Raw genomic sequence first — 24,119 nt, forward strand, 5'->3', positions numbered from 1 at the left:
CACTTGAGCAATATTATAAGGTAATAATAAATAAGAGCCTACTCCAAAGGACCTGTGGTATGCTCCAGGCACTTCTCAGCTGGAATTAGGCCCAGAGGACAAGGAAACAGAATGGAAACTGCTGTGACTGTGTTATATAAGATTATTTATATAGTATCCCAAATAATATATAGCTTAATTAGCCAGTTGTTTAGTATTTCCACACTTTCTGTTATTCTGCCATTTTATGCATGCTCTGAACTTGTCTGTGAAGCCATTGCCCTTTCGTACCTCAAATCCTTTTGCAAGTCCTGTCTTTCTACCTGCAAAAAATATAACCAATGATCTTCTCTTCCCTCTCTGCTCACCCTTTGTAATCTCTTATCTCAAATTGCACTCACTGACATAACTCATTCATGTGCTGTGGTCATGCCCACAAATTACATAATAAACTATAACCTTACTCCTTTCATTAAAGGAGTAGCTGGTCCTACCACCCTTGCATGGTGAAGCCAGATCTGTGCAGCTCCTTTCCTGTGTGCATCATGTGTGGGCAAAGGAAAGAAAAACATAGGTCAAAGGCTGAGCAACCTCAAAACCCAACAGCAGTGAGATAATGGTGACACACACGTGAGGTTCATTGCATCTCCTAGCACCAGCAACTCTGCGAAGCAGATGTCCCCTGTGTCCATGTGGCTTCTTTCTTTCTAACATGAAGTTAGTGGTAGGAGCACCATGCTGGATGGACTTACCACAGAAGGTCTCTCCCCCCAGATTTCAGTAGGGTATCAGGGAAGCAGAGCATGGAACCACATGTAGTGGTTCCTCCCTTCCCACTCTCATTCTCACAGAATTCTCTAGACACAGCTACGGTGTCCTACTGCTGTCCCTGTCCCTTCTCTGTAATGTCCCTTGCCTGTTTTTTTTTTTTTTTTAAATGAAACCATTCTCCATTTTTCTTTCCTTCCTTACCCTAGGCATTCAATTTTATATGCATGTCCACATATGTATACACAGATTATGTATGTATAAAGAAAACCTCAATAAAATTAAACACCAAAGCAAAAAACCAAAAACATATTCTTCCATTACTGGACCAAAGAGGTTCCAGCAACACCGTAACATCTGCTAAACATCAGCTGGGGTGCACTCTGGTTAATACACGTTGCTCGGTAACCATAAAAAAGACTTTGATAACTACAAAATTCAGATAGTTCAGAGTATATCACTGTATTACTTCAAGAAGAATTTGATTATGGGTAGCAACTGGTTCGTGCGCAGACTGACAATGTTGGCTTACAGAACTTAGCAAAGCTCGGGTTGCTTGTGACAAACTCTTTCAGACCAAGAAATAACTAGAAAAAATCCCCCACCAGGAGAAACTGGCTACGCTTTGCCATGAGGCTGGAAGCTAGCCAAGCTGAAATCATTTCGCCTCCTTTTCTTTTCTCTGTCGTCCTTCAGGATTGCCGCAAGAGTTTCACACTGAACGTATGGCTGAAGCATAGTCTCCTCACAGCAAACATCACATAAAAATACAGCTAAAAGAAAAGAGCACCTGTTGGTGTGCGTTAATATATTTGCGGAATTAATGTGTGGAATAGCACACACCTTCAAGATTAGCACTGGCTCTTCGTATCTCACTTGTAGATAGGCAAATGTAGAGTGGCCCCGATTCAGTGGTAGTTGCACAGCAAGAACAACAACCATCACCCTTAATAACAACAATTTGAGCTTCTCAGATCCAGGCTTTACCTTCTCTAGCAGCACAGTTACACTGTCAGTCAGTATTACTATTAATTCACTTTCCCCAAAAGCAGGAAGGAGTAACTGAAATGTTGAGCACTTTTGCCATTGTGAAAAATGGCTTTTCTAATAGTTGTCAGCTTTTCGGTTATTCAGAAATGCTCAACTTCCTAAACAGAGCTACTGCAATACGATATTTTTCACTAGGACCAGTAGTTGAAAGTAAAGCCTATGGTTTCGATATTCTCTTTTACACGGTTATAAATTATTATTTTAAGCTTGACCCCGTCATGCAAAATGCAAAAGATAGTTCCTTGGTGGGGAGTGCTGATCATCTAAATATTTTAAATACAATTTCACTGCATTTTCGTCTAATTGTATAAAAGAAAAAACACACCTATCATAAGCTTTTGCTTCTTTTCACACACAAGTGTTACTAAAATGACCCAGAAGTCTCCCCCAAACTAGAAAAGAAGACGACAGCCGGCCAAAGATAACAATCAAATCAAACAACACCCTGACAGTGCTTGAGTCATTTAAAACGAGACAGGACAAAGCACTTAAGAATGTACCATAGGGAACAACTTGCACTGAGGAGGAGACAAGAGTACAGGATTTTGGCCCTGATTCAGCAAAGCTCTTAAGCACATGCTTAAGTGCTTTGCTGAATCAGGGCCACCATGAGCCAGATTTTCAGAAAAATCAGAAATGCAAGTCTTCCTTCTGCGTAGATACCACAATGTATCGGTGAACTGAGGGCTCTTACGTGCTTGTGCCTAGGCACGAAATCTGCATTTGCAAGTCTTTAAGCTGCTTGCACAAGTCAGATGGCTTTTACAAACATGATAGTACTGTGACTATCCTAGAAATCTTTTTCACAATTCTCAATTTTACAGTTAGAAAGTCATAGAAATTATGGCTTTAAAGTGTCTTGCTCTCTGCATTCCTGTGCTTATCTGAACTCTTCATCCTTGTGAAAGAAAATAACATAGCAGCTCCGCTTCGTTTCGTTACGTATGAAGAACCTGGAAGTGTTTTTAGAGTAAGCATGTTCATGTTTACTCTGAACATGCTGGTGAAAGAAAGCAGCACGGTGATACCTGCCCTTCAACTACGACTGTTTTTTTGGGGAAGTCACAATAAATTATGCTTGATACAAATTCAGTGGAATATTTCTGATTCCTCCCTGAGTGAGAGGTCCCATACTGGTCAAGTTCAGCTACACAGTAACCGTAGCTATTTATCTGGGTGCTTCGTTGTCTCCACTGCTAAGAACAGAGGTATTTAGCAGGGACGAATCTCTAAATAACAGCAGGAGTAAGAACAGGATCCTAGCTTGTGGAGGAACAGTGTTTAAATGCTAATATGAAGCTCTAAGTTTCTAACATGAAGCCTGGTTTCTGAGGAAATCAGGGACACTGAAATTCTAACTCTTTTTTTTGGTTTTGTTTTTAACTTAGGCGTACTCCTGCGAACAACGGAAGCCTTGTGCGCAGGGAGGTACAGGCACGGCGTATTTGCGTGTGCATGTTACGAGTTCCCAGCTTTCCTGAACAGCAGAAACTTTGCCTTGTTACAGCCAAAGCTACAAAGTTTTGCTCTTTACTTCAGGCTGTACAGCTGATGCTTTTAGCTCTCAAGGGCTCTGGTGTGTCAGTGAAGGGGACAGCCACCAAGTTATCTTGCTGTCTTATTAATAACTGAGCCAAGATCACCAAACCATTTCACCAGCACATATACACCAGGCTGACACAGTGCTTCTAAAAGTATAATCTTTCATACAGCTACTCAACCTGACTGCCCTTAGCCCAATAAAACAAGAAGGAAAAATAAAACCTTCTCCGAACTGCCTTTGATTTGCAACACCAGTAACAGCTTACTATTGGGATAGTAGCTACTAATATATGAAATTTCTCCTTTACGCACGTTTCTCCCAGGACACTCGCTTGCTGGTTTACAGGCATTATCAAATGACAGTGCTTCACATAATCTAATGTTATTGCTTAAAATAATTTCCAGTAACTTAACCCAAACTTGTAATATTTTTACCACTTCCTCTTCGGGGCTTTCAGGGTTGCGGTTGCAAATTTAGGAGTTGTGTACACTACTGAAGATTAGGAAAGAGGACAAATCCTTTCAAGCTTCAGCTCTTCTAACCTTTTGCACTGGACTGCTTTTGGTCACTTTGATCTCTAAGGGATTCATACTCTTTAATACGTACTGAGGAACTCTGCCAAACAATACAGTTCTGCATTCCTTTGCTGTGTGACAAGTAGAAGTAACCTAGAAAATCCAGCCCCTACTGCAAAACTTCTTGCAGAGGTTTTTTCCAGTGTGGGTTAGTTTTCAAATTTTTAGGTACTATTTTGAAATGGCCAGAGTAATCTTCACTTCTAACCAAACCACTTGGCTGCTTGATGAATACAATTACACTGAATCAGGATGATCTGGGTCTCCTTGTAAAAGCAGAATTCCTCATCAAAGCTTACTTAACATCTGCACTAAGTTCAAGTGGTTTTCAAACAAAACCAAGAATCCCTGATATCTACAGTACAGCAAAAACAAGCAGGTTCGGAAGGCATTCCTATAACTCATTGGAAAGTAAACATCAGCGTGATGACGTGTTTGTGCTGACTTAGTTACAAGTCACCCTGCCCAATGCAGAATTATTCTTTTCTTCTCAGATACACATCATGTACCAATGAAAATATTATTTCACAAAGAGAGTGCAAACTCGTTCTATATCTGCAATTATTTTATCAGCAAAAAACATATAAAAGTTACTGAACCTTGATAAAAAGAAACAGTATCTCATATACATCCTGTGAGGCTATTTCACAAGAAAACACCAAAACAAACAGAATTTACAATTATAACTCACATGTAGAAAAGGCTGGTGAGCAGATCAGAAAACAGTATTATCACTCAACTTGATATTTAATAGTACGTTACCTAGAAGGCTAATGCCTAAACGAGACAGCCCCTGTCTCAGTCCTTCTCCCAGGCTCTCTGGAAGCTGCCTTCTCCATTCTTCTTGTCTGTTGTAATGCTCCTCATCCAGTGACAGCCTATCCATATTCCGAGCAAGACTTGTTGCCAGATTGGTAATTGACGTCAGTGTACCTAAATACATGGAGATACACATTTGGGTCTGGATCAAAATGCTTTAATTTAAAACACGGAGACGTTCTATGCCTCACTGCAATACTGAGCTTACCAGCAGAACAGCAAGTCAATTGAAAAGTCGCCCATGTGTAACATGCTTTACTGTTTGTTAAGCATCACCACACTGCTTCTACGGTCCACGTCACGCCTTTTACATTAGCCTGCACCAGGTTTGCCTGGCCGGTGGGAACAGCAACTCATCCGAACATCCTTCCCCAGTTCCCAAACTTCTGTAAGGCTAACCTAAATGGAGGGGGGGTGATGGAAAGGTAAACAAATATTTACAGAAGGAGCCCGGGAGGACGTGTCCTGAGGGAGCCTGGAGCAGCAGCGAGCGCCTGGGGCAGCCGCGCCGTGGTCTCTCCCGGGCGGCTGAAGCCACGCGATGGCACTGTTTATACAGACTTCGCAAAACAAAAGCTGCTCCTGTTCTCAGGCCAGACCAGCCCTGCTGTCAAAACCTATCCATGTACTTACACAGTTATGACAACTGTATCTACTTTTTTTTTAAAAAAATAGAAATAATAAATATGATGAGGCGACAGAGTGTAGAATTTCTGATGGTTAGCAGAAGTACAGAACACCTTTAATATTTCTGCAGTTATCACATGAAATACTGGCTGAGCCAATCTCCATTTCCCACTGGGAGGTTTAAAATTCTGAACTTTCTGAAACATTCTCATGCACTGTAGTTAAGCGGTGATCTGTTTAATACATAAGATGTTATATATGAGCTTTGTTACCCTCCCAGCATTTCGCTGCAGCCTAGCAAGCCAAACAAAGCTGCAAGCAATATTGTTTAACACATCCTTTAACAACGCACGACAACAAAGCAGTAGTTGGAGCAACAAAGTGAAAGCTCTACCTTTGGAAATGTGTTTTACAAATGATGTTGTTCCTCTGGAAACTCCACTGACAAATGCTCCTGGGCCTCTGGTCAGCCCTTCATAGGGGAGCCTGAAGAAATCGGCTATGCCGTTCCCTATGCTTCTCACCAGACTAGCCGGGCTTCCAAGAATTTCCAACGATCCGACAACCCAGCCTGTGTGGAGAAACAAGACACATGTTACGGCTGCAAAAACTGCAAAAGCAGCAGTTGTGAAAAGGTTATTCCTTAATTATCTTTTTCACACTAGAATTCATCGCATTATGAACTTCCTTTGAGCAAAACACAGGAAATAACTCATCCACTATGAATTCAGAAACGGCAATCTTTCATACTTCGTAAATCAAAGAAATCCTTTTGGCAAACTCACAAATAGCTTTAGAATGACTTCCTTCCAGGAGCTTCCCGTATTTCTGCTAAAAGTGTGCTAGGGAGGCGGATGCTAGAGCCTCACAGCTACGGAGGAACGGGACTGCAAGTTCAAATCGCTGGGTTGGTTTTAGATGCTATAAGGCAGCGTTGTGATTTCACATCCTTATGTGATAGAATTGTGACAGGGAGTTTACACTGATACAATGTACTGCTTTACGGGAGTGTGCAGGTCAATTGCTTGATGGAGTGTTAGGAAAGGGGATGCACATTTTTGACAAGTGCTTAAGAAGTTATTTTAAATCCACTCCAACCCTTCTAAGCTGATCATTTTCTTTCAGAGTGCAGTGAAAGCCAGACAAATGTCTTTTGCTCAGTACAGTTGTGTAAACAGCAATGACATCTACATGCTGATTAGGTTACTCATAGGGGAGTATTCCTTATGCATATCCCAGGAGAGGTATCTGCGGATCTGGTTTCCTATATAAACGCAGGGTTGCCAGCAGCTTGCTGGATGGCCGAGCGCGCAGCAATCTGTTGCTGGAAAGCTGTTTGCAGGTCTTGTCTTTCTCAGGCTGGTTGGCAGCAGATTTATTAGGGAAATAGTGCTGCATAACTTTTTTTTTCTGGCAGCCCGGAGAGAGCGATTCAGAAATGGCAATAAACGTTAAACAGGAACTGCCTGGTCTTTGAGCCCCAGTACCATGAATTTCAACTGGCACTGTCAGAGCGACACAAGGCACGACAGGGCCAGGAGACTAAAAGATGGACAGACTGGCCTCCCGCTTTCCCGCTGAGGGCCCTTGATCTGCGCTGCCCTCCTCATTCCCATCTCATCACCACAAACTCCTGCTATCCAGATGCTTTTCTTGTTTTCTATTAACCCCTCCCAGTCACTCCTGTGGAAGGCTGAATCATGAAACTGAACAGAAGAGAAAATGTTACTCATATGAAATGAATTAATCTCATACTATCATTCTAAGCTCCCGGAAAATCTATTATTCTTGTTGAATCTGTCCCACATTTCAGCCCTGGCAGGTTGAGAACTCCAGTATATGTAGTATAAAAAGCAGGAACCACAGTGGACATAAGGGAGAGGGTGGGATGGACTATGAAAACAAAAAACAAGTACTACTGGCAACACAATGAGCAGAGCGGCAATGAGCGCTGTGGCCCCACAGTGCCTGCCCTGGAAAGGAGCGTCCCCCTGGCACTCCTTCCCTGCTGGGGACCAGGGGAAGCCAGCGCTCCAGGCTGGGCCTGCGACTCCCTTGCTGTAGTATTTTTAATAAATTATCCTTGCCACTGTGTGAAGTGATGAAAAGCTGGAGGGGTGGGGAGGCCTGTACAGATGGAAGAGATGCTCTTTCTGCTTTTTCTGATCAATAATGTTGCAATAATCCCTTACTGCTTTTTTTTTTTTCTAAATATTCTTGGCATTCCTTGTCCTGAGGTGGTGGTGTGACGGAAAGGGGCTGCACGACACTGCAGCTTAGTGCCTTGCTGCCCTGCAACACCCCCAGCAGGCACTGCCAGGCCGGGACACGGGAAACTCCAACTCCACTCACTTGTTTGGCCAGCCAGCGTGTTCAGGAATGAAAACCGGATTAAAACCAGGAATGAAACCAGTTAAACACAAAGCTGAGGGGTTGCCTGGTATCCCAGGGATGGGCTGTTGCAGACTGGCCCTGGCCTGTGGGCTGTCAGTTTTGGGAAGCTCTGGAAGAAGCGTGCTCACCCTTGGAGAGTGCATGGGAGGAACGTGCAACCTGCAGCAAGGGTGACCCTCCTTGGCCAATGCTCAGAGCAAAACTAATGGCTCCTTGCTGCTGGCATGGACCACCCAACCCAAGGAGGAAGGCATGGGAGTAAGTCAGGAATAGAAGAATGATGAATCAGGAATAATCCCTCAGTTCACAAGCTCTGTGCTGCGTTTTACTTTGCAGAAATATAGTATCATGTCAGGTTACCATTTCCCAAAGTATGCTTAGTAATTATATTCACTAATAAGAAATAATTATGACTATATTAGCAGAGAGCCACTGCATTTTCTTTATAGGCCACTATAGGGTTAGATCTGGCTGACACCAGTAATATTTTTAAATAGAAGCCAACTTAATTAGAAAAGGACAGGAGATTTCCATTGCAAGTTTTGCTAATTTGAGACAAGCAATGCTAATCAGCATATTTGAGCAGAGCTCTCCAGCCCCATTCATTGCTTACGAGACACGGATTCTGGCCACTCCTTTGCAACACATGGGGCAGCCTGACACACCCCCTTTAGCAGGCTTTGGGGCAAATCCTGCCTCCTCCCACAGGGCAGCAATGGTCTTGCACACAGCTAAGGGCAAAATGAGACTATCCTACTTGGAGCATAAGGCATAGCTGCATGGGAATGCTGTTTGTGCAGATGCTACAACCATTTATGCATGGGACAGTGGTGAGCAGAAGGGGGTCAAACAACCGATCGTTTTGCAGATTAATGTGGTTAAAATGCAGGAGAGTGAGGTCCTCTTCCACAAGAGACCAATCCAAGAAGTGTGACTCACCTGATGGTGAGGAAAGGACTCGGGGTTTGCAGACCATATAGAGCTTTTTGCTTGATTTTTTCCTCCTTTTTAACTTTGTTGACACAGTCAGCCTTTTGACAAGTGTCACAAACTCTTCAAAATAAAGCATCTTCTTTGCCCAAGCAAACATTAATCAATACAATTCACCATTTTAATCATGGTAACCCCTTTCAAAAAATACATTTTAGTTTTAGTGCTCTGAGTGGGATTTAAGTAGTAGCTAAATATATGCTTATGTATTTTCCTCAAGAGAAGTTCCACTGAAGCAAACCTTATTTCTTAATATTTAGACCTGCTTGATTTCAGCTACATCATGAGCCCAGAGCAAGGGGTGGCCTGTGCACTGCTGCACGCTGCAAGGGTAGCACAGGAGGAAAGACCAAGACCAGGCTCAGGAATCCCTAACTAGCATGTGTGCCTCACCTGGGATGTTGCGGATGAAAAGCCAGTATAACCCCAATTTCCTGCTGCAGTCTATCACCACTTGCATCACCACTCCTAGCCAGTTGTGGGGAGAAACATTCACACTGTGGACCAGATTTGGCCACAGTTTCACTCTTAATTAGCAAGAAACTAGATCTCCCCTTTTGTACTATGGGATTTGACTGTAAAACAAATCCAAACAAGTAGTAAAAAGAAAAACCTGCAAATTTCACAAGCAAAATAATGCAAGAAAATAATGAATCGGTGCACAATGTTCTGGTGCACAAGTGTGTACACAGTTGCCATAATCAGCTATGCAAGTCAGGTATGCACACAGTAAAAGACTATATCAGCATCTCACTATTTCTATTTATAAATACCTGAAATGCATGTGTACAATTTTGGAAACTGTACACAGAAATCAGGTTGCAGCCATGCTTGCAGCACAAATGGAAGCAACAGAATTTCAGAAAATCTGACCATTAGTATTGCACGAAAATAAACCCCACGTTTCAGTGTGGAGTACGTTACTTGTGTGTGACCATGGAGGAGCTTCCTCCTGTCTCAGGTACAAATTCCGTTCCACACTAAGACACATCAGACACCAGATTTCAAGATTTCTAAATTAATATTTACGGGAAACAGAATGTACCTGCTAACCTAGTAGACTAATTGCTCACTTTTGATCCTATATGGGGAAAAGTTAGTAACAGCAAACTTCATAGTTCTTGGATCAAAGGACAACAAACATCTGTGTGCCAGTTTAGCATGAAGGCTGTATGAAGAAAGACAGATTCCTAATCATAAACTGCAGCCAAAAGGAGTTTTAACAACAAAACAACATTCAGGGCTATAATTTACTTCTGAATGCAGAGCAACATGCTGAATAATTTGATTAAATGTAGTTTTGGGGAGTTTATGTGAGGAATGTGGGTTGATTCTGACTAGTGCTATAATATAAAATGACAAAACCTAAGCCAGCTAGAATACATTTTTATGCTGTGTTCAGGGTTTCGTAAAGCCTTCAGGCAGCTGGCTAATGTTTAGCACAACTTTACAAATCTTCACTGGTGTCTGCTCAGCCATTTTATTTCCCTTCTGTCGTATGGCAGGACATGAAAGGTGTCTGAAAATATCATTATCAAACAGTGTCTGAGGAAAACAATAATTGTACGGCTAACATCTAGGTTATTCAGCTTGAGAGACAATCACAGAATCCTGGTACCTAATAAAAATGTTACATGTTAAGGAAAAGTACTGACCTGCTCTGAAAAGTGCTCCAGCAGCATAATGCATGGCCAAGGCATGGACAAGTTGCCTGGCAGTGGTGAAGATGGGTCCTCGCTCAAACACAGAGAAGGAGAGAGGGGTGTGATCTGAGGCTATATACAGTTTCAATGAAGCATGAATACTGACAAGGAGATTAACAGGTTGTATTGTTAATTTTCTTAACTTCACTGGCTTGACTAAAGCTCTTGCATGCTCTCTCACTTGTTCAGGCAGTATCAGGGTAGTATCTGAAGTACTCATGGATTGACAAGCGGTTTTGTTTTCTGGAAGATATGTATCAAACAAAGTCTTAATGTAGTAAACAAAGGTGTCTTCCACATACAGCCTAGCTGGTTTGAGCTCAAAGCTGAGGTCATTCACGTGAAACATGAAATTCTCTTCCTTGGAAAAAGCAATGCAGAGTTTTATGAAGCAGTTTTCCTTATAGCTTTCCAAATCTTTGTTACAAACAATGAGGTTGTTCACTCTGGACCACTGCACGGTCTCATTTTTCTCTCCTTGGCACAGCAGGACTGCAAAATGGAAATTGGATTTGCTGTACAACTGATTGTCCAGTTGCAAGTCTTCACAATACACTTGGAGACTATGAAATTGTGGGAGGCCTTCCACAGCGTCCCGCTGGAACTCTTGCGACAGCGGTCTCAGGTAGCTAGTGGCTGGGGCCATGTGGAGGAAAACGTTGTCTGCTGTGAGACGCAGAAGTTCAGATGACACTTTGTGGTTTGTAATATCATCAAATGCAGCAAGACTTAACTGACTGATGAACGTTTTCAGTGACAGGGTCTGCTCTTGACTTCTAGACAGGAGGGAAAAGAAGTTTTGTTACTTCATGTATTTTGAGTTCACCTGGCACCTTGCTTTCTCAAAAAGCTATCAGGAGAGACGTTCTCTACAATACATGGGAAACTCATTGTGCAAGTCCTGTTAATGTTAATGGGATCTGGCAGCCCTAATCACCACAGTGGGTACCACCCAGGAGGTCTTCTAAGAAATAGGATATTACACATCTATGCCAGGTTTCTCTTTCTTTCTTATCAATGAACAGGATAGTTTGGACAGGAACGCGTCTATACACACAGTAATTCCCTATTAGATTTGGAACAGAGCCAGATATTAAAGCAGACAACAAATACAATTTTCTGATAATTCACGAACAGCCTCAGCTGTTGCAACATTTTCTGGGAGCCGCTACTGAAAGTTACTATTATGGATAATTCATTTCACATCACATGCAGCGAGTGCCCTCCAACGAAGCCACAACAGCATTTTTATACCGATAGCATTGAGGGCCTCCCCACCTTCAGTGTTAACTGCCCATTGCCAAGTTTAACTAGCAAGTCGGCTATTGTGTACTGCTGATGACCAGCCTCTTGGGGATTAATACTTAATTACAGCGCAAATAAAAACAGTACAACAAATTCCACTCTAATTGTAACAGCATTGCTGGAGGCTAGGCATTCTGCATCTTAGAAATAGGTAGTGTTATAATTGCACTTGAATGAAGCTGAGTACCAGGTTGTGGTGTGTTATGGAACTAGGGAAGTCTTCTAAAGAAGGGTGTTATAATCAAGTACAGTTAATTACTGACTGTAAGATTATTTCTACAGCCCTTGCACATCAAGCTTCCTACCAATTTTAGTGGGAGCTTGTACGATTATGGACGGCAGGACCTGGCTAAATACACTCAAAAATTAATTATGATGGAAAATGTCTTTTTTTAATGAACAACTCAGGACTTCTTTTTGTATCAGACATCTAGTGTTTACCCTAAAGTGACATGACTTTTGATGTTAGATTGTCCTTTTTTAACTGTGATATACAAAGCATAACATATGGTCTAAACATATGCCACAGAGCATGCAGCAGTATTAAACAAAACAAACAGTTAAGCCAATGTTTGTAAGTCAGTTAACACTTAGGAAGCTGACTGACCTCTCACCACTGTTTCACAATGCTTTTTATCATCTTTTATGTGCTTTATGTACCTGTTGAGATTGATCTCGATGGGTCCCGCTCTTCCTTCTGGGGCCAAGGTTATAACTATTGTTCCACACTGATGGGCAATGTCCACATAAACGTAGCCAAAGCCAGTTAAGAACACAATCTAGTGGAGAGAGTTAGAAACACATGGAATGCTACTGAAATTACTATTTTTAATGTCATAATTTGAATTAATCCTATTAATGCCTTCTGGTTGAGATCTTTTACTCAAATCATGATACTGTTCAGGAAAAACAGAAACAGATTTCAATACTTCAGAAAATAACAGCTCTGATACTTCAGAGCAAGATGAAATTTGCACCTCATCCTTTAACTGTATAACTGAATCCATTTTAATAAGAAACTTCTCCAGAAATAAGCAAAATGTGCTGGAGAGGGAGGAGTTTATATGAGAAAAGAATAAATAGGAAATTTTAATTTGTGATTTTAGATTAATGAGAAAGGCATATCCCTGGAGCTCTGCAAAATCCCACCTTCTCTGGAAAACAAACCCTAAATTAACGTTATGTTGCTATGCCCTAGCTCAGAGCTGGTTAGATGAATGGCTGATAGCATGATGCAAAACACATGAAGACTAAAAAAATAAGTAACATTTTGAATTCATGAAGACTTGCTTAACAACTCAACACTGAACACATTTTTAAGCCATCTAAACTGGTTTTGTAAGAACACCTTCACAAGCAAGTTGCTGCCACAAAGAAATGGCAAAAGTCTACTGGAAAGCATAAAACGTCTAAAAAGGTAGGAAAATGGGAACTTGACAACAGGTTCGTGTCTTGGTTACAGATGTGCAAACTTTCATTCTGAACAAGTTGTCCTTAGGAATAAATATTCTACTTAAAGAAATGACGTATTGTTTTTGGAGCTTAATTCTGCAATATTTCCATGCAAGTTTTGTGTTTTTCGAGAATATAAGATTAAGGTCTTTTTAGGTTTGGAAAAGTCACAGCAGTCCTTGTTAGAGCAAGCTGGCTTCGGTTTTCTTGTAGGGCTACTATCAACACAATTGTTTACTAGATTGTAATGACAGAAACTATAATTTAAAGGAATGTAAACTCAAGGAATAACACAAAGATAATGGGCTAGCATAGGTAAAATAAACAGTTGTTTGTCTTGAAGAATCTTCCCTGCTGTTAACAAGTCACCAGAAGGAAAAGCACTTGGAAATTTAGTAGGATCAGCACTTAAACTGATTCTTGTTACACTATTTATAATAACCTTGCACAGATAATTAAATTTCATTCATCAAGTTATGTCTTATTCTTCTGAGAATTACATATAAAAGAATTTCTATATTTTCTAATATAGATTAGAAATTCTATGTCAATTCTATGTCAATTTTAATCCTTTGCTTATCTGAAAGAGATCTGCAATCCTGCATGATGGAATTGGAGAAAAAAGGACATTTACTGAATTTTCAATATACTCTCATTATTCTAAAAAACCCTCATTGAACTTAAAGATTGGTCATTTTAATTCCATTTTCAGATGATTCTGATGATAAAGAGAAATACCTTAATTTTAGTAAATTAATAAAATTTTCTTTCTAATAGAATAAGAAGTATCTATCTATGACTAGGTAGAAAGCGTACAAATTACTTAAGATCCTCTAAATCCGAGTTATTTCACAATCTGAACCAAGTTGTATGTGAAGCTATTAGCATATTCCTTATGTACTTACATTTATAGTTTTCTAAGAGAAAGACTGACTGAGAAATCCTGGGGAAATTCTCTACATGTAAACCCTAAAACTTCAATAACAGAAGGCTACACTTTTTATTTGGAGAGTTCTTCAAGTAGACAATGATCCCCAAATGTTGTCTTAGCATCTAATTCCTTCTAGGAGCCAGATACTTATAAAGAACCCTGGTCTGGCATAACATTAATGACTGAAATTTGAAACCTCGCATTGCTTGACTGGCTTGCTGAATGAAACTGAACTACTTGCTATATAACATAACACTCAATAATCAAGAGCATTTTGTGATTGGTCCCCAGGGAAAACATCTGAAACTAGTATTTCTTTCAAAGAGCCAAGCAGTTTATGTTGATTCCATGTAAACTAATGACTTCAAAGATGGAAAAAGTTCCCATCAAAAAGAATTACCCCAGTCAAGGAAGTTTTCATTTACCTCAAAACAGGAGAAAAATAACAGAAGGAAAGAAAAGGAGGTTTTTGTTTTGTTTTAGAAAGACACGCGTAGCTTCTGTGAAGACACAGAGGGAGAATGACAGTGATGATTCCTACAAGATGTAAAGATAAAAAACCTGTGATAGTTAAGTTACCAAATAGAAGGATTTTCCTGGATCCTGTGGGATTCTTTGCTTACAGGGGCCAGAAATTTGCAGGACTGATTCTTCCAGGGAACACCAGGTTGATTAAAAAGAAGTGAAAAAATTCAGCACTAGAAAGCCTGCATTTTTGATCTAGCTATCTTTAAAAAAAGCCAGTGAAGAAGGTAGTCTGTATTCTAAAACTTCCACAGCAAGGGGCTTAGGAAGGAGAGCTCCCAAGACTTAAATAAAAAAACCTAAAACCAACAGAAAGGATATATGTATTGCAGAGGAACAATATACTGTGCAGGTTAGGAAGACAACTATTTATGCTGTGAACTAGGAAATAGTTTATAATGATTTACTTGTGTTCCTTGATTGTTGATGTCCACAAAATCACTCCATTCATTTACTAATCCATCGGACGACATCACTTTCAGAAGAATGCTGGGTAACAAATCTCTTGTTTTGCAGTCTGGATAGCTGGAGACTTGATGGTAAAGTTCATGATGAACTGAACATTCAGCTGGAATCTTTCTACAATAAACTTCAAACTTTGGTGTATCTGAAATTTTATAAAATATACAAGGTTAGGGCTTTCTAAAACCCATATTAAATCAAAACTCACCTATGCTTACACAAACGAGGAAGTTTCCGCCTGAAATATTACTAATAAATAAAACCATTACTTTTCTATTGGTTGGAATTTTATGTGTTCGAGTTTTTTTCCTTTTCTTTTTTATGTCATTAAGATTTACATAAATAATGTTCCACTGATCATTACATTAACATACTGTAACTGGAATTTTGACAATGTGTTTTGTGTTACATTGGCGAATCTGAGGAAATTTAAATGTTCCACGGGATTGAACTGATGTCAACAAAACTCCACTGCCTACTAGTTTCCTACAGCCGAGTCACCTTGACAGCTGGAACCAGGGAGACCCAAAAGCCTGGAGCCATGTAAGTTCATACTCCTGACCTCACGATTAGCTCCAATAGCTTCCAGGCTTCAGTATCTTCCAGAGTCTCTCGCTTTGAGACAGACCTTTATGAGGGCATCAAGTTCTTGTTGTAACCAAAACACATACTGAACTCAACTTTGTATTGGAGATACAGTAAATTATATTATACAGTAAATTATATTACACAGTAAATTATATTATACAGTAAATTATATTATTACTGTTGTTACACTACAATAGTGCACTGTTTCTAATTACTGCATATGACCTACCTTTGAAGTTCTCTTTTACAAGCAATGGAACGGAGCACCTATTGTGGATAATTATACGAGGACTAGGATCTTCTGTAAGTGTTAGGTACGTCACGCCAAGATGCTCTTGATAAGTTAGTGCTATAGCTCTAAAACAGAAGCAGATATATTTGATTATGCATGTTTTGGATGAAATCTTTACGTATTATTACTCTGGACAATTAAAAACATTCAAAACTAGCATCTGTAAGATTCTTTATGATCAAGTTCCAATTCCACAGATATTTATATACATTTAGGCAAGTACATATCTCCACTGAGAATTATATTTAAACAGAAGAACACGTGGAAACAGCACGAAAAACAACATTAGAGAAGAAATCACTTCATAGAGACTACTCATGAGTTAAATTGAGCACGTGTGTTTGCAAGATGAGAGCCCTAGCCAGCAGAGATTTATATTAAATTAAAAACATGAGAATGTAGGCCCAAATTTTCAACATAAATCTTTAAAATTTTCCAGAAGAATTTGCAGGCATACTTCTCTGATACACATGAAAGATACTTTTAACAAATAGATAAATCTGTAACTGACTGCTCCCCTGGAATGATCCACAACGCTATCGCCCTTTCAAATGTTAATGTTATGGATCATCACTACATAAATTTCCAAAATGAAAATAAATTAATTTAGTTCTACTCATTAGCTACATAAAATGTCTTCGCACATAAACACAAATTCTTTTTTTGCTTGTGCAAATTTATTGGCTATTTCTAAAAAACTTCACCTCATGGTGATTTTAAAAATCCAAACAGCCTGAAAATTTGATTAGGAACATGAGATCCTCTATGCCTGTCTCAGAATTATAAGGAATCGTTTCCTTGTTCTTCCCATTACAATTTTTTTAATCTGAAGTCTGCGTGAGAATCTTTAGTATCCACAACGACACCTCTTAGACTCTGCAGAGGAACTGTATGAGGGTTTGAATGATATCAAGCACTTCAGGCAAGAGAAAGATCATATGGCTAGTAATACATACTGATACAGCTTCTCTAATTTCAGCAGATTGTTTCTTGTTGATACCAGTATAAGCATGAATAGATTCAGATATCAGGTTTGAGAACTGACATTGGGCACCTGACAAGTCATTGGACTGTTATTTTTAACTAGCTGGATGCATTTGTTTGTAAGTGGAATGCACATTTGGATATTTCAAGCTTTAAAACTTGGAAATCTTTCCTTGTTGTAGTCTCAAAATAGTTTCATCCCTTTTTCGCTTTTCCTGTTTATCCTCTTATTATTCTTACTAAAATATATTTTCACCTTTTATAAACAAAACCTAAATTTTTGTATTGTATTATTTCACACTGTCCTTGAACTCTTAAGCTGTTACCCACAAATTAAAAAAGACCATCATCTCAAATATAAACTTTTCATGCTCTTATTTTGTATGCATGTAAAAAAACAGCAGCCCATACATTATAAAAATTGTACAACTTGTACATGGTCATAACATTAAACCATTTATAATAAAAGCATCAAAACCATCAAAAGATAACAATTTTTAAATTAAAGTAAGACTTGTCTTTACATATGGGGGGCATGTGTTACTCTGACTTTTGCATTAATCTCTTATGGTTTGTTACTAGCTGAGGCTTTACAGCATCAAGCAAAGTTCATTATTCATGACTGTTCAGCGTACAGTACCTGGTACAAAATCCACTTTCGCTACAGACCCCTGTGGGCACCGCCACGCTCTGTCTAGGAAACTCCTGTTTAATGACAGCTGGTAGGCTCCACAACTCCCAGCTCCCAGCGCAGCTGCCTGGACTGAAACTCAGCAGCATGCGTTTTTCAGTAAGAGGTGCCCCTGAAGTTAAGGGACTGGTGTGCGCCATCAGGTCCCAGCAGGGCACAGCGCTCAGCGTCTCGCTGGGTGGTGCCCCGGCTGGACTGACGCTGAATACCGTACTGTCTGGTGAGTGGAAGTCCTAGAAAGAAAAAAGATGGTGGTAGCATGACATGCTGGCTCCTAGCAGAAAGTTTATTCATGTTGATCTTGCACAGAACAGTCTCAAGTAGCCAATGACCGCAACTAACTAAAGGTTGCACCAAGTCCGTTGCATTAAAAGCTATTTGGCCAAATTCTGTCTTCAGGTATACTTATGCAGTTAACTGAGCACAGTTATCTACAGTGCACTCTCAGTTGCACAACGTAACTCTACCAAAAGCAACAGTTACATCACTGTAACATAACTGTGAGAAGAAAATCCATTTATAGATACAAAACTAAGAATGGATTTTAGCCTCAACATTCTTCCAATTCCCCATCCCGTAAGACTGCCACAAAATGCGCGATGCACAAACGTAGATACTGATGTGAAGAAAACTAATGCAGAAGGAAAACAATACAGAAATAGGGAACTTCAAAAATTTGTTTATCTGCCAGCTCCTCTAGCAAGTTTAACCCTGAGAATTCTTTCCACATATTTTACTATAAATGTAATCTTCAATAAATATGTATAAATGGTTGATTAAAATATATTGACCATACATACATTTTGGTTCCTGTAAGCTAGTCCTTAAATATACTGTGCGATTATTAGAAAACTGATATTCACGATTTGATGCAGTTCACTGAAATACATAAACTTCGGGCACGTCTCTAGTTCTGCAGCTTTGTTCAGATAACTGGAATCTTCCCAAAAGGATAACAAAAAGTTTTCAGCCTGCCAGGCCAATATATGTCTTTTACACGCGAACTCAGTAAAAATTCTGAGAACTATTTCAACAGCTACTATGGATTACACTGCCTATTTTACAGAAATGGCCATTAGTGCCTGAACAGATGGAGAACAGGCAGAACTAATTCTGCAATGTGCAAGAATCTCCTGCTTTGCACAGATTTCTGATCACAGTTAATTACTGGTGTTGAGTTTACCCAGGATTCTGTATTTTAAACTAAAATGATAGAAAATACTTTATCATTATTATGTCTAAAGATTTCTGTTCAAGCTCTGCATATGCAGTCGAGACCATACAAATCTAAACACCCATGTACCACAGATGACAAACAAAAGCAGTATCCACAGCGCTTTACCTCTTCTCCTGAGTGGGGTTTGGAAACAGAAAGCTGTGGCCTATAATAGATTTGATATGATGTATCATTGATTATTGTTGTCTTATCTTCTATCTGTAGAATTTGTATACCTTGTCGAACCATCGAAGAAATGCAGAATTGACACAACTGTAAGATAATAAAAATGACCATGAGGTCACACACAAAACCACAAAAGGTATTGAAATATAGTGACAGAACTGCCATTTTCTTTTTAACTGTGGAAATCCTGTCTATATTCATGTACTTCATAACTGGAGCCACATCACACACTTTTGAAGCTGCATCTGTCAATGTTTTCCAAACAAGATGGAGAATTCATTAGTTATTTTTCCAGGAGATATTTTATTATCTTGATGAGTTGGGCAGAATGTTTTTGGCGATCTAATTCTTTAAATTATACTTCATACATTGTTTATACTCTCATAATGTTTTACATGTATTAACATAATTAGGGAGGAGCTTTCACACTGCATACGTTTGATTGTTTTCATCTGCTATATGACTTTGTTTTTAAATGATGAAGTTATAAGTCATGATATTTTTCTTCTAACCTTTTGATGAGCTGGAAAAGCACCAAGTTTTATTTCAGCTTCAACAAAACCTTCTTCGTCCAACGTTACTACTTCACTATTATCGGCATCCTTCCATTTCGGGGAGGTCACATTATGAACCAGTTTAATTGCCACTGATTTGTGCACAGTATTAGTGTTTGCCCAGTATATTCCAACCTGAAAAGCTTCCTGAAAGTGAAAAATGACAGATTGTTGACAATTCAGTGCACTTCTATTAGAGTTAAACGTAGTTTCCAGTATGAAGTCAATCTCCTTTCCTCCCTTTCTCCCTCTAATTCTTTCTATGTGGTACAAGCATAGATGAAACTACAACATGGATACGGGACTGACCCTCGTGGTGGAATGGAGATCGTAGTCTACACTGAGACGTGTTAATAGGCCACCCTTTTGTTTATTAACAGACATACATGGGGGGAAAAAAAGATGGCAAAATAAACAGGAAGTATTGGATTGTCCAATTGGAATTGACAAGCTGCTGTGTCAAATTATTTTAATTCTTTCAAAAATAAAGAATATTGGGGTTGCAATAAAAAAGCATGCGCATGGCCAAGCTAAGGTATGTGAGAAGATTCATTACACAGAACTCTGAATTCAGGAAGGCAGACATCCTAAAGAATCTTCCTCGTTTGTAATTCACCCTATCTCATTATCAAACCTTTCTTGGTAGCATACGAGGTGTGAAACAACTTGACCTTAACCATCCTCAAACCAAACATTCCTTCCAGGCTGTCAGCTTTGCTACTGTGGTCAACACACTTCCCAAGTGACAGGTCGGCACAGCAGGGGCCAAAGTCTATATTTGGCCTTTATAGCAATTTACTTGGGCTGCTACATTATGCCCACGTTGCGGATTCATTGGCTGAATTGGGAGGAAGGAGAGAAGGCTGCTGAATCAGATGGCATGCAGGTCTTCTTTCTACAGTGTCTTACAGACAATTTTTAACTATGCATCTTTAAGACATGTTGTTCTTCAAACATTGCTATCAAGTATGTTGTGCTACCACTCGGTGGCTCAGTCAGTGTGGCAAATTTCTATTGTCATTTCCACTCCTCTCCATATGACTAACAGACACAGTGACTGGAAAGTGGGAATCATCTGGATTAATAACCATTCTTCAGAATCAGGATGTTTAGCAGAACTGTGCCTGTTAACGTGAATGGCAAAGTTACCTCGAAGTTGGGAGGTATAATTACTTTCCCAGTAGGTACTTGAAGAATGATCTTCTCTCCTTCAAACAGCCAGAGGTCCCACTTGGACTGATTGATAAGCAAAGCCCAGGGCAGGAGTTCTATCAGCAGAGTTTTAACACACGGTTTCCACACTGACAGCTTTACCCGCATTGGGCTATCCCATTGGGAGAGTTGTTCATTGCTGTTCAAAAACAAATAAACAAAAAGATAAAGTCAAAGGAATAATGAATTCAAGATTACAAATGATAAGCCTCTTTTTCAGAAATTTGCAAGACTTTTCTGGTTTTGAAATAGAAAAACAATCTCCTCTTATCATTCTGGAACATACTGAGATGCTGTCAGACAGATCTAGTTACACGTAGGCTATAAAGACATATTTTTAACTGTATAAGCTCAACCTAAATTTGGTCAGTTAAAGAAATGCCTTAACAGAATTACCACTATCCTTCAGAACTAAACCTGTGACTTTTGTAGTCATAAAATCATATTTCCATTTTTTTTTCAGCAACTCCTCCTACAGCAACTCCCCGTTTCTGTACTGAAACAAACAGCTACTGAATAAACAACAGCCTCTAGAGCTGCAGTAAAGAAGGTGCATTCATAAAAAAAAAAACAGTTCCATTTTTTTAATCCTTTCTGATGCAATCTTCTCAGTGTAGTCAAGGGCAGCCCCTATGCTGGCCTGAATTTTTTCCCACCTGCAACGGATTCTGCAGCTTACATACAGGAACCATGTAATTACTGAAAACATATTCAATGTTGATCACATATAGTCTTCTTGAACGTGATTTCACTTTACCTGAAAAGGCAATGCAACAACCATGAAGAAGGTTTAGCAAAGAATTACCTGTCTGAATCCTTCCTATTATATGGCCACGCAGGCTGGGGAGGATTAGGGGTGCCATAGAACTCAGGCAGTATTTGGTTGACATTGCCACCTGGATGGGATTTAGTCGCTATCTGTTTAATTAGCGTGGTTGAAATAGGGACTGCGCACTCTGATGGATCATCTTCCTCCCTGTCATTGAAAACAGATTCAGTCACTTACACAACAAGATCAAGCATTAGTAGCAATAACATTTTCTTTAATGAAGCTTTCCAAGCGTACTCTGCAGTAGGAACACTCAAGGTAATCACGGATGAATCAAGTTACGATATTCAAGTTCCTGAGCATTAACTGACATGCATGAATTTGTTATGACACTGTAATGATGTTTGTGTCTGAGACCCTAGAAACTCTTCGGTATTCTCAAAAAACATTTCAAGATCATTTAGGAATTTATTTTTCAAAACACAAAATCGTGGACTGCTTAAACAAACAAATGCCAATGTGCTTAGTATAGTTATACCAAATTTAGTATCTCCTGTCATATCATTTCAGGCCACATACGCTTGTTCTGTTGTATCTCCTCTGCATACGCCATACTCTTTGAAAAAATGCACCAGAAGTTAAAGCGTAAATTATTCCTTCTTTTCCATACAAATGAACCGTTTTCAAGGAAAGCAAGTGTTTTACCTGGCTTGAAATGTCAGGTGGTGCGTAAGATCAGGTTCTATATTTTGCAGTGCTTTCTCCTGTCCTTTCCCTGGAATCACTTGTGTTTCATTCAGCCCCAGACTTCTTTTCTCTAAATGTATGATAATTGGGTCTGGAAGATGGCTTCTTACAATGAAAAGAGGGCTGAAAACAATCTACAAAAAGAAAAGAATATACCAATTTAAGGCTAATTTTATTCCAGTATTACAACTGTTGAAATAAGCTATTAATAAATCTTTAAAGTGGGTCATTCTGCCCTTAATTTATTATATGACATGTGAGGCATAAACATATAGATTTCAGAGACATTAAATGTACTTACTAATCGTTGCTGCACATGAGAGTTGGGCTCCAAAGTCAGAATTGTGCACCACACATACGTAATTGAACTCTTTGAAGATGGTACCTGTACGCAGAGAGATCAGCAGCATTACGCTAAAATTATTTCAGGATGATAATGTTCAACATTTCATCATATCAAATAGAAATCTAAATGCAAAGTCCTCAGTTCTTCCAGACATTTTTTATGCTACATTCCATATACCTATTTCTAGTCATACCTGAATGACAGTGCTGTGTTCTGTATGTTTAGAACTTAGACATACGTCTCGGGACCAGTCTTCATCTCCTGTAGCTTTCACACTCAGCTCAGTGAGCTCATTGTTTTCTAAGACACATGAAGGCAACTTCTGCTTGGCTGCAAGGCAGTTGATGTGTTCTTTAACAACGGCCTGTCCATCCTGACTAATGTAATGCTGAACAACCTTCAGTTCAATACTTTCGGGAAGGTAACTACAGACCATCTGTCTTCCACAGATTAGGATCTAAAACACACAAAAATATGCAGCTCATATATAAGCAATTGTGAAAAAGAAAGGTCAAAATTGAATTACAGAGTGAAAACCTGTACAAGAATAATCTCCCTAGTTTAGGTTTTCCCAAGCACTGCTGAAGGCAGTGAATGGTAAAACATTATTTTTATTGGCCAAATGTATGTGCAATTTCATAGAAACCTAGGCATTAAAACGCTTGAAATACTGCTAAGGCAGTATCCAGGCTTGAAAGAAACATGTAACATATCCACTTTCGTTCCCACTGAACTCAGCAGTACTGCCCACGGCTGACATAGCTCTGGTTTGGATTTTAAGAGTACTGTCATGGTCTCTGAATGTTGAGCCCTTTCTGAGCAGACAGAGTAATGTACTTCAGAAGAAAGGTTTCCGCTGACACCTCACATTCTCATCACAATCCAGCAATCCAGACCTTTCAGTATGTTTGCTGTTTTAAAGTTTATAATCCTATTAAATGGCTGCACCATATTTCTGTATTTAAGTGCACCCACCTAGAAAATGACCAAATTAGACTCAGAGTTGTTGCTGTCCATCACACCTGAATTACTTATCATAGAACATATATCCGACTTTTTCTAAGCTATACTGAGGAACAGGATTCCATGTGTATCCCTGCTACAACCATCTTCATTTGCTTTTCATTAATGAGGGCGCACACCATAGCTACAACCTACCAAGCAAAATCTCAGCAGGGCTTTCAGTGACACCAGGCACTGTTCTTGTCTGATCAGCTGTATTTCTGTTCCGCAACATAAGGGGCTCTGCCATATCCATGAGCTGAACACGTTACGTCCACCACATGCTCTGGCTTCTGCCAATGCAGGCAGAATGACTGCAGCATTATTACAGATCTCTTTACAAAGATAGTATGTGAAAAGTTACTGCACAGCAGCCCATTTTCAAATATTAATTTGGTTATTACTTCTT

The 24,119-nt window shown here is 39.5% G+C and overlaps 1 protein-coding gene across 1 annotated transcript in view; it reads right to left on the minus strand.

The window, feature by feature from the left end:
- The window catches only part of VPS13B (vacuolar protein sorting 13 homolog B), a 484,683-nt gene that overhangs the window by 13,413 nt on the left and 447,151 nt on the right, over positions 1–24,119 (minus strand). Inside the window, exons 45-58 of the mRNA XM_050892705.1 lie at positions 22,902–23,165; positions 22,664–22,747; positions 22,321–22,496; positions 21,652–21,822; positions 20,784–20,985; positions 19,593–19,781; positions 19,021–19,167; positions 17,628–17,911; positions 15,941–16,068; positions 15,069–15,268; positions 12,414–12,532; positions 10,401–11,224; positions 5,756–5,932; positions 4,678–4,848 (exon numbers count right to left, since the gene is read on the minus strand). Coding sequence (XP_050748662.1) covers positions 4,678–4,848; positions 5,756–5,932; positions 10,401–11,224; positions 12,414–12,532; positions 15,069–15,268; positions 15,941–16,068; positions 17,628–17,911; positions 19,021–19,167; positions 19,593–19,781; positions 20,784–20,985; positions 21,652–21,822; positions 22,321–22,496; positions 22,664–22,747; positions 22,902–23,165 — 3,136 coding nt within the window. The remainder of the gene's footprint in view (positions 1–4,677; positions 4,849–5,755; positions 5,933–10,400; positions 11,225–12,413; positions 12,533–15,068; positions 15,269–15,940; positions 16,069–17,627; positions 17,912–19,020; positions 19,168–19,592; positions 19,782–20,783; positions 20,986–21,651; positions 21,823–22,320; positions 22,497–22,663; positions 22,748–22,901; positions 23,166–24,119) is intronic.

This window comes from Gymnogyps californianus, chromosome 2, assembly GCF_018139145.2.
Source record: "Gymnogyps californianus isolate 813 chromosome 2, ASM1813914v2, whole genome shotgun sequence".
Lineage (NCBI taxonomy): Eukaryota > Metazoa > Chordata > Aves > Accipitriformes > Cathartidae > Gymnogyps > Gymnogyps californianus.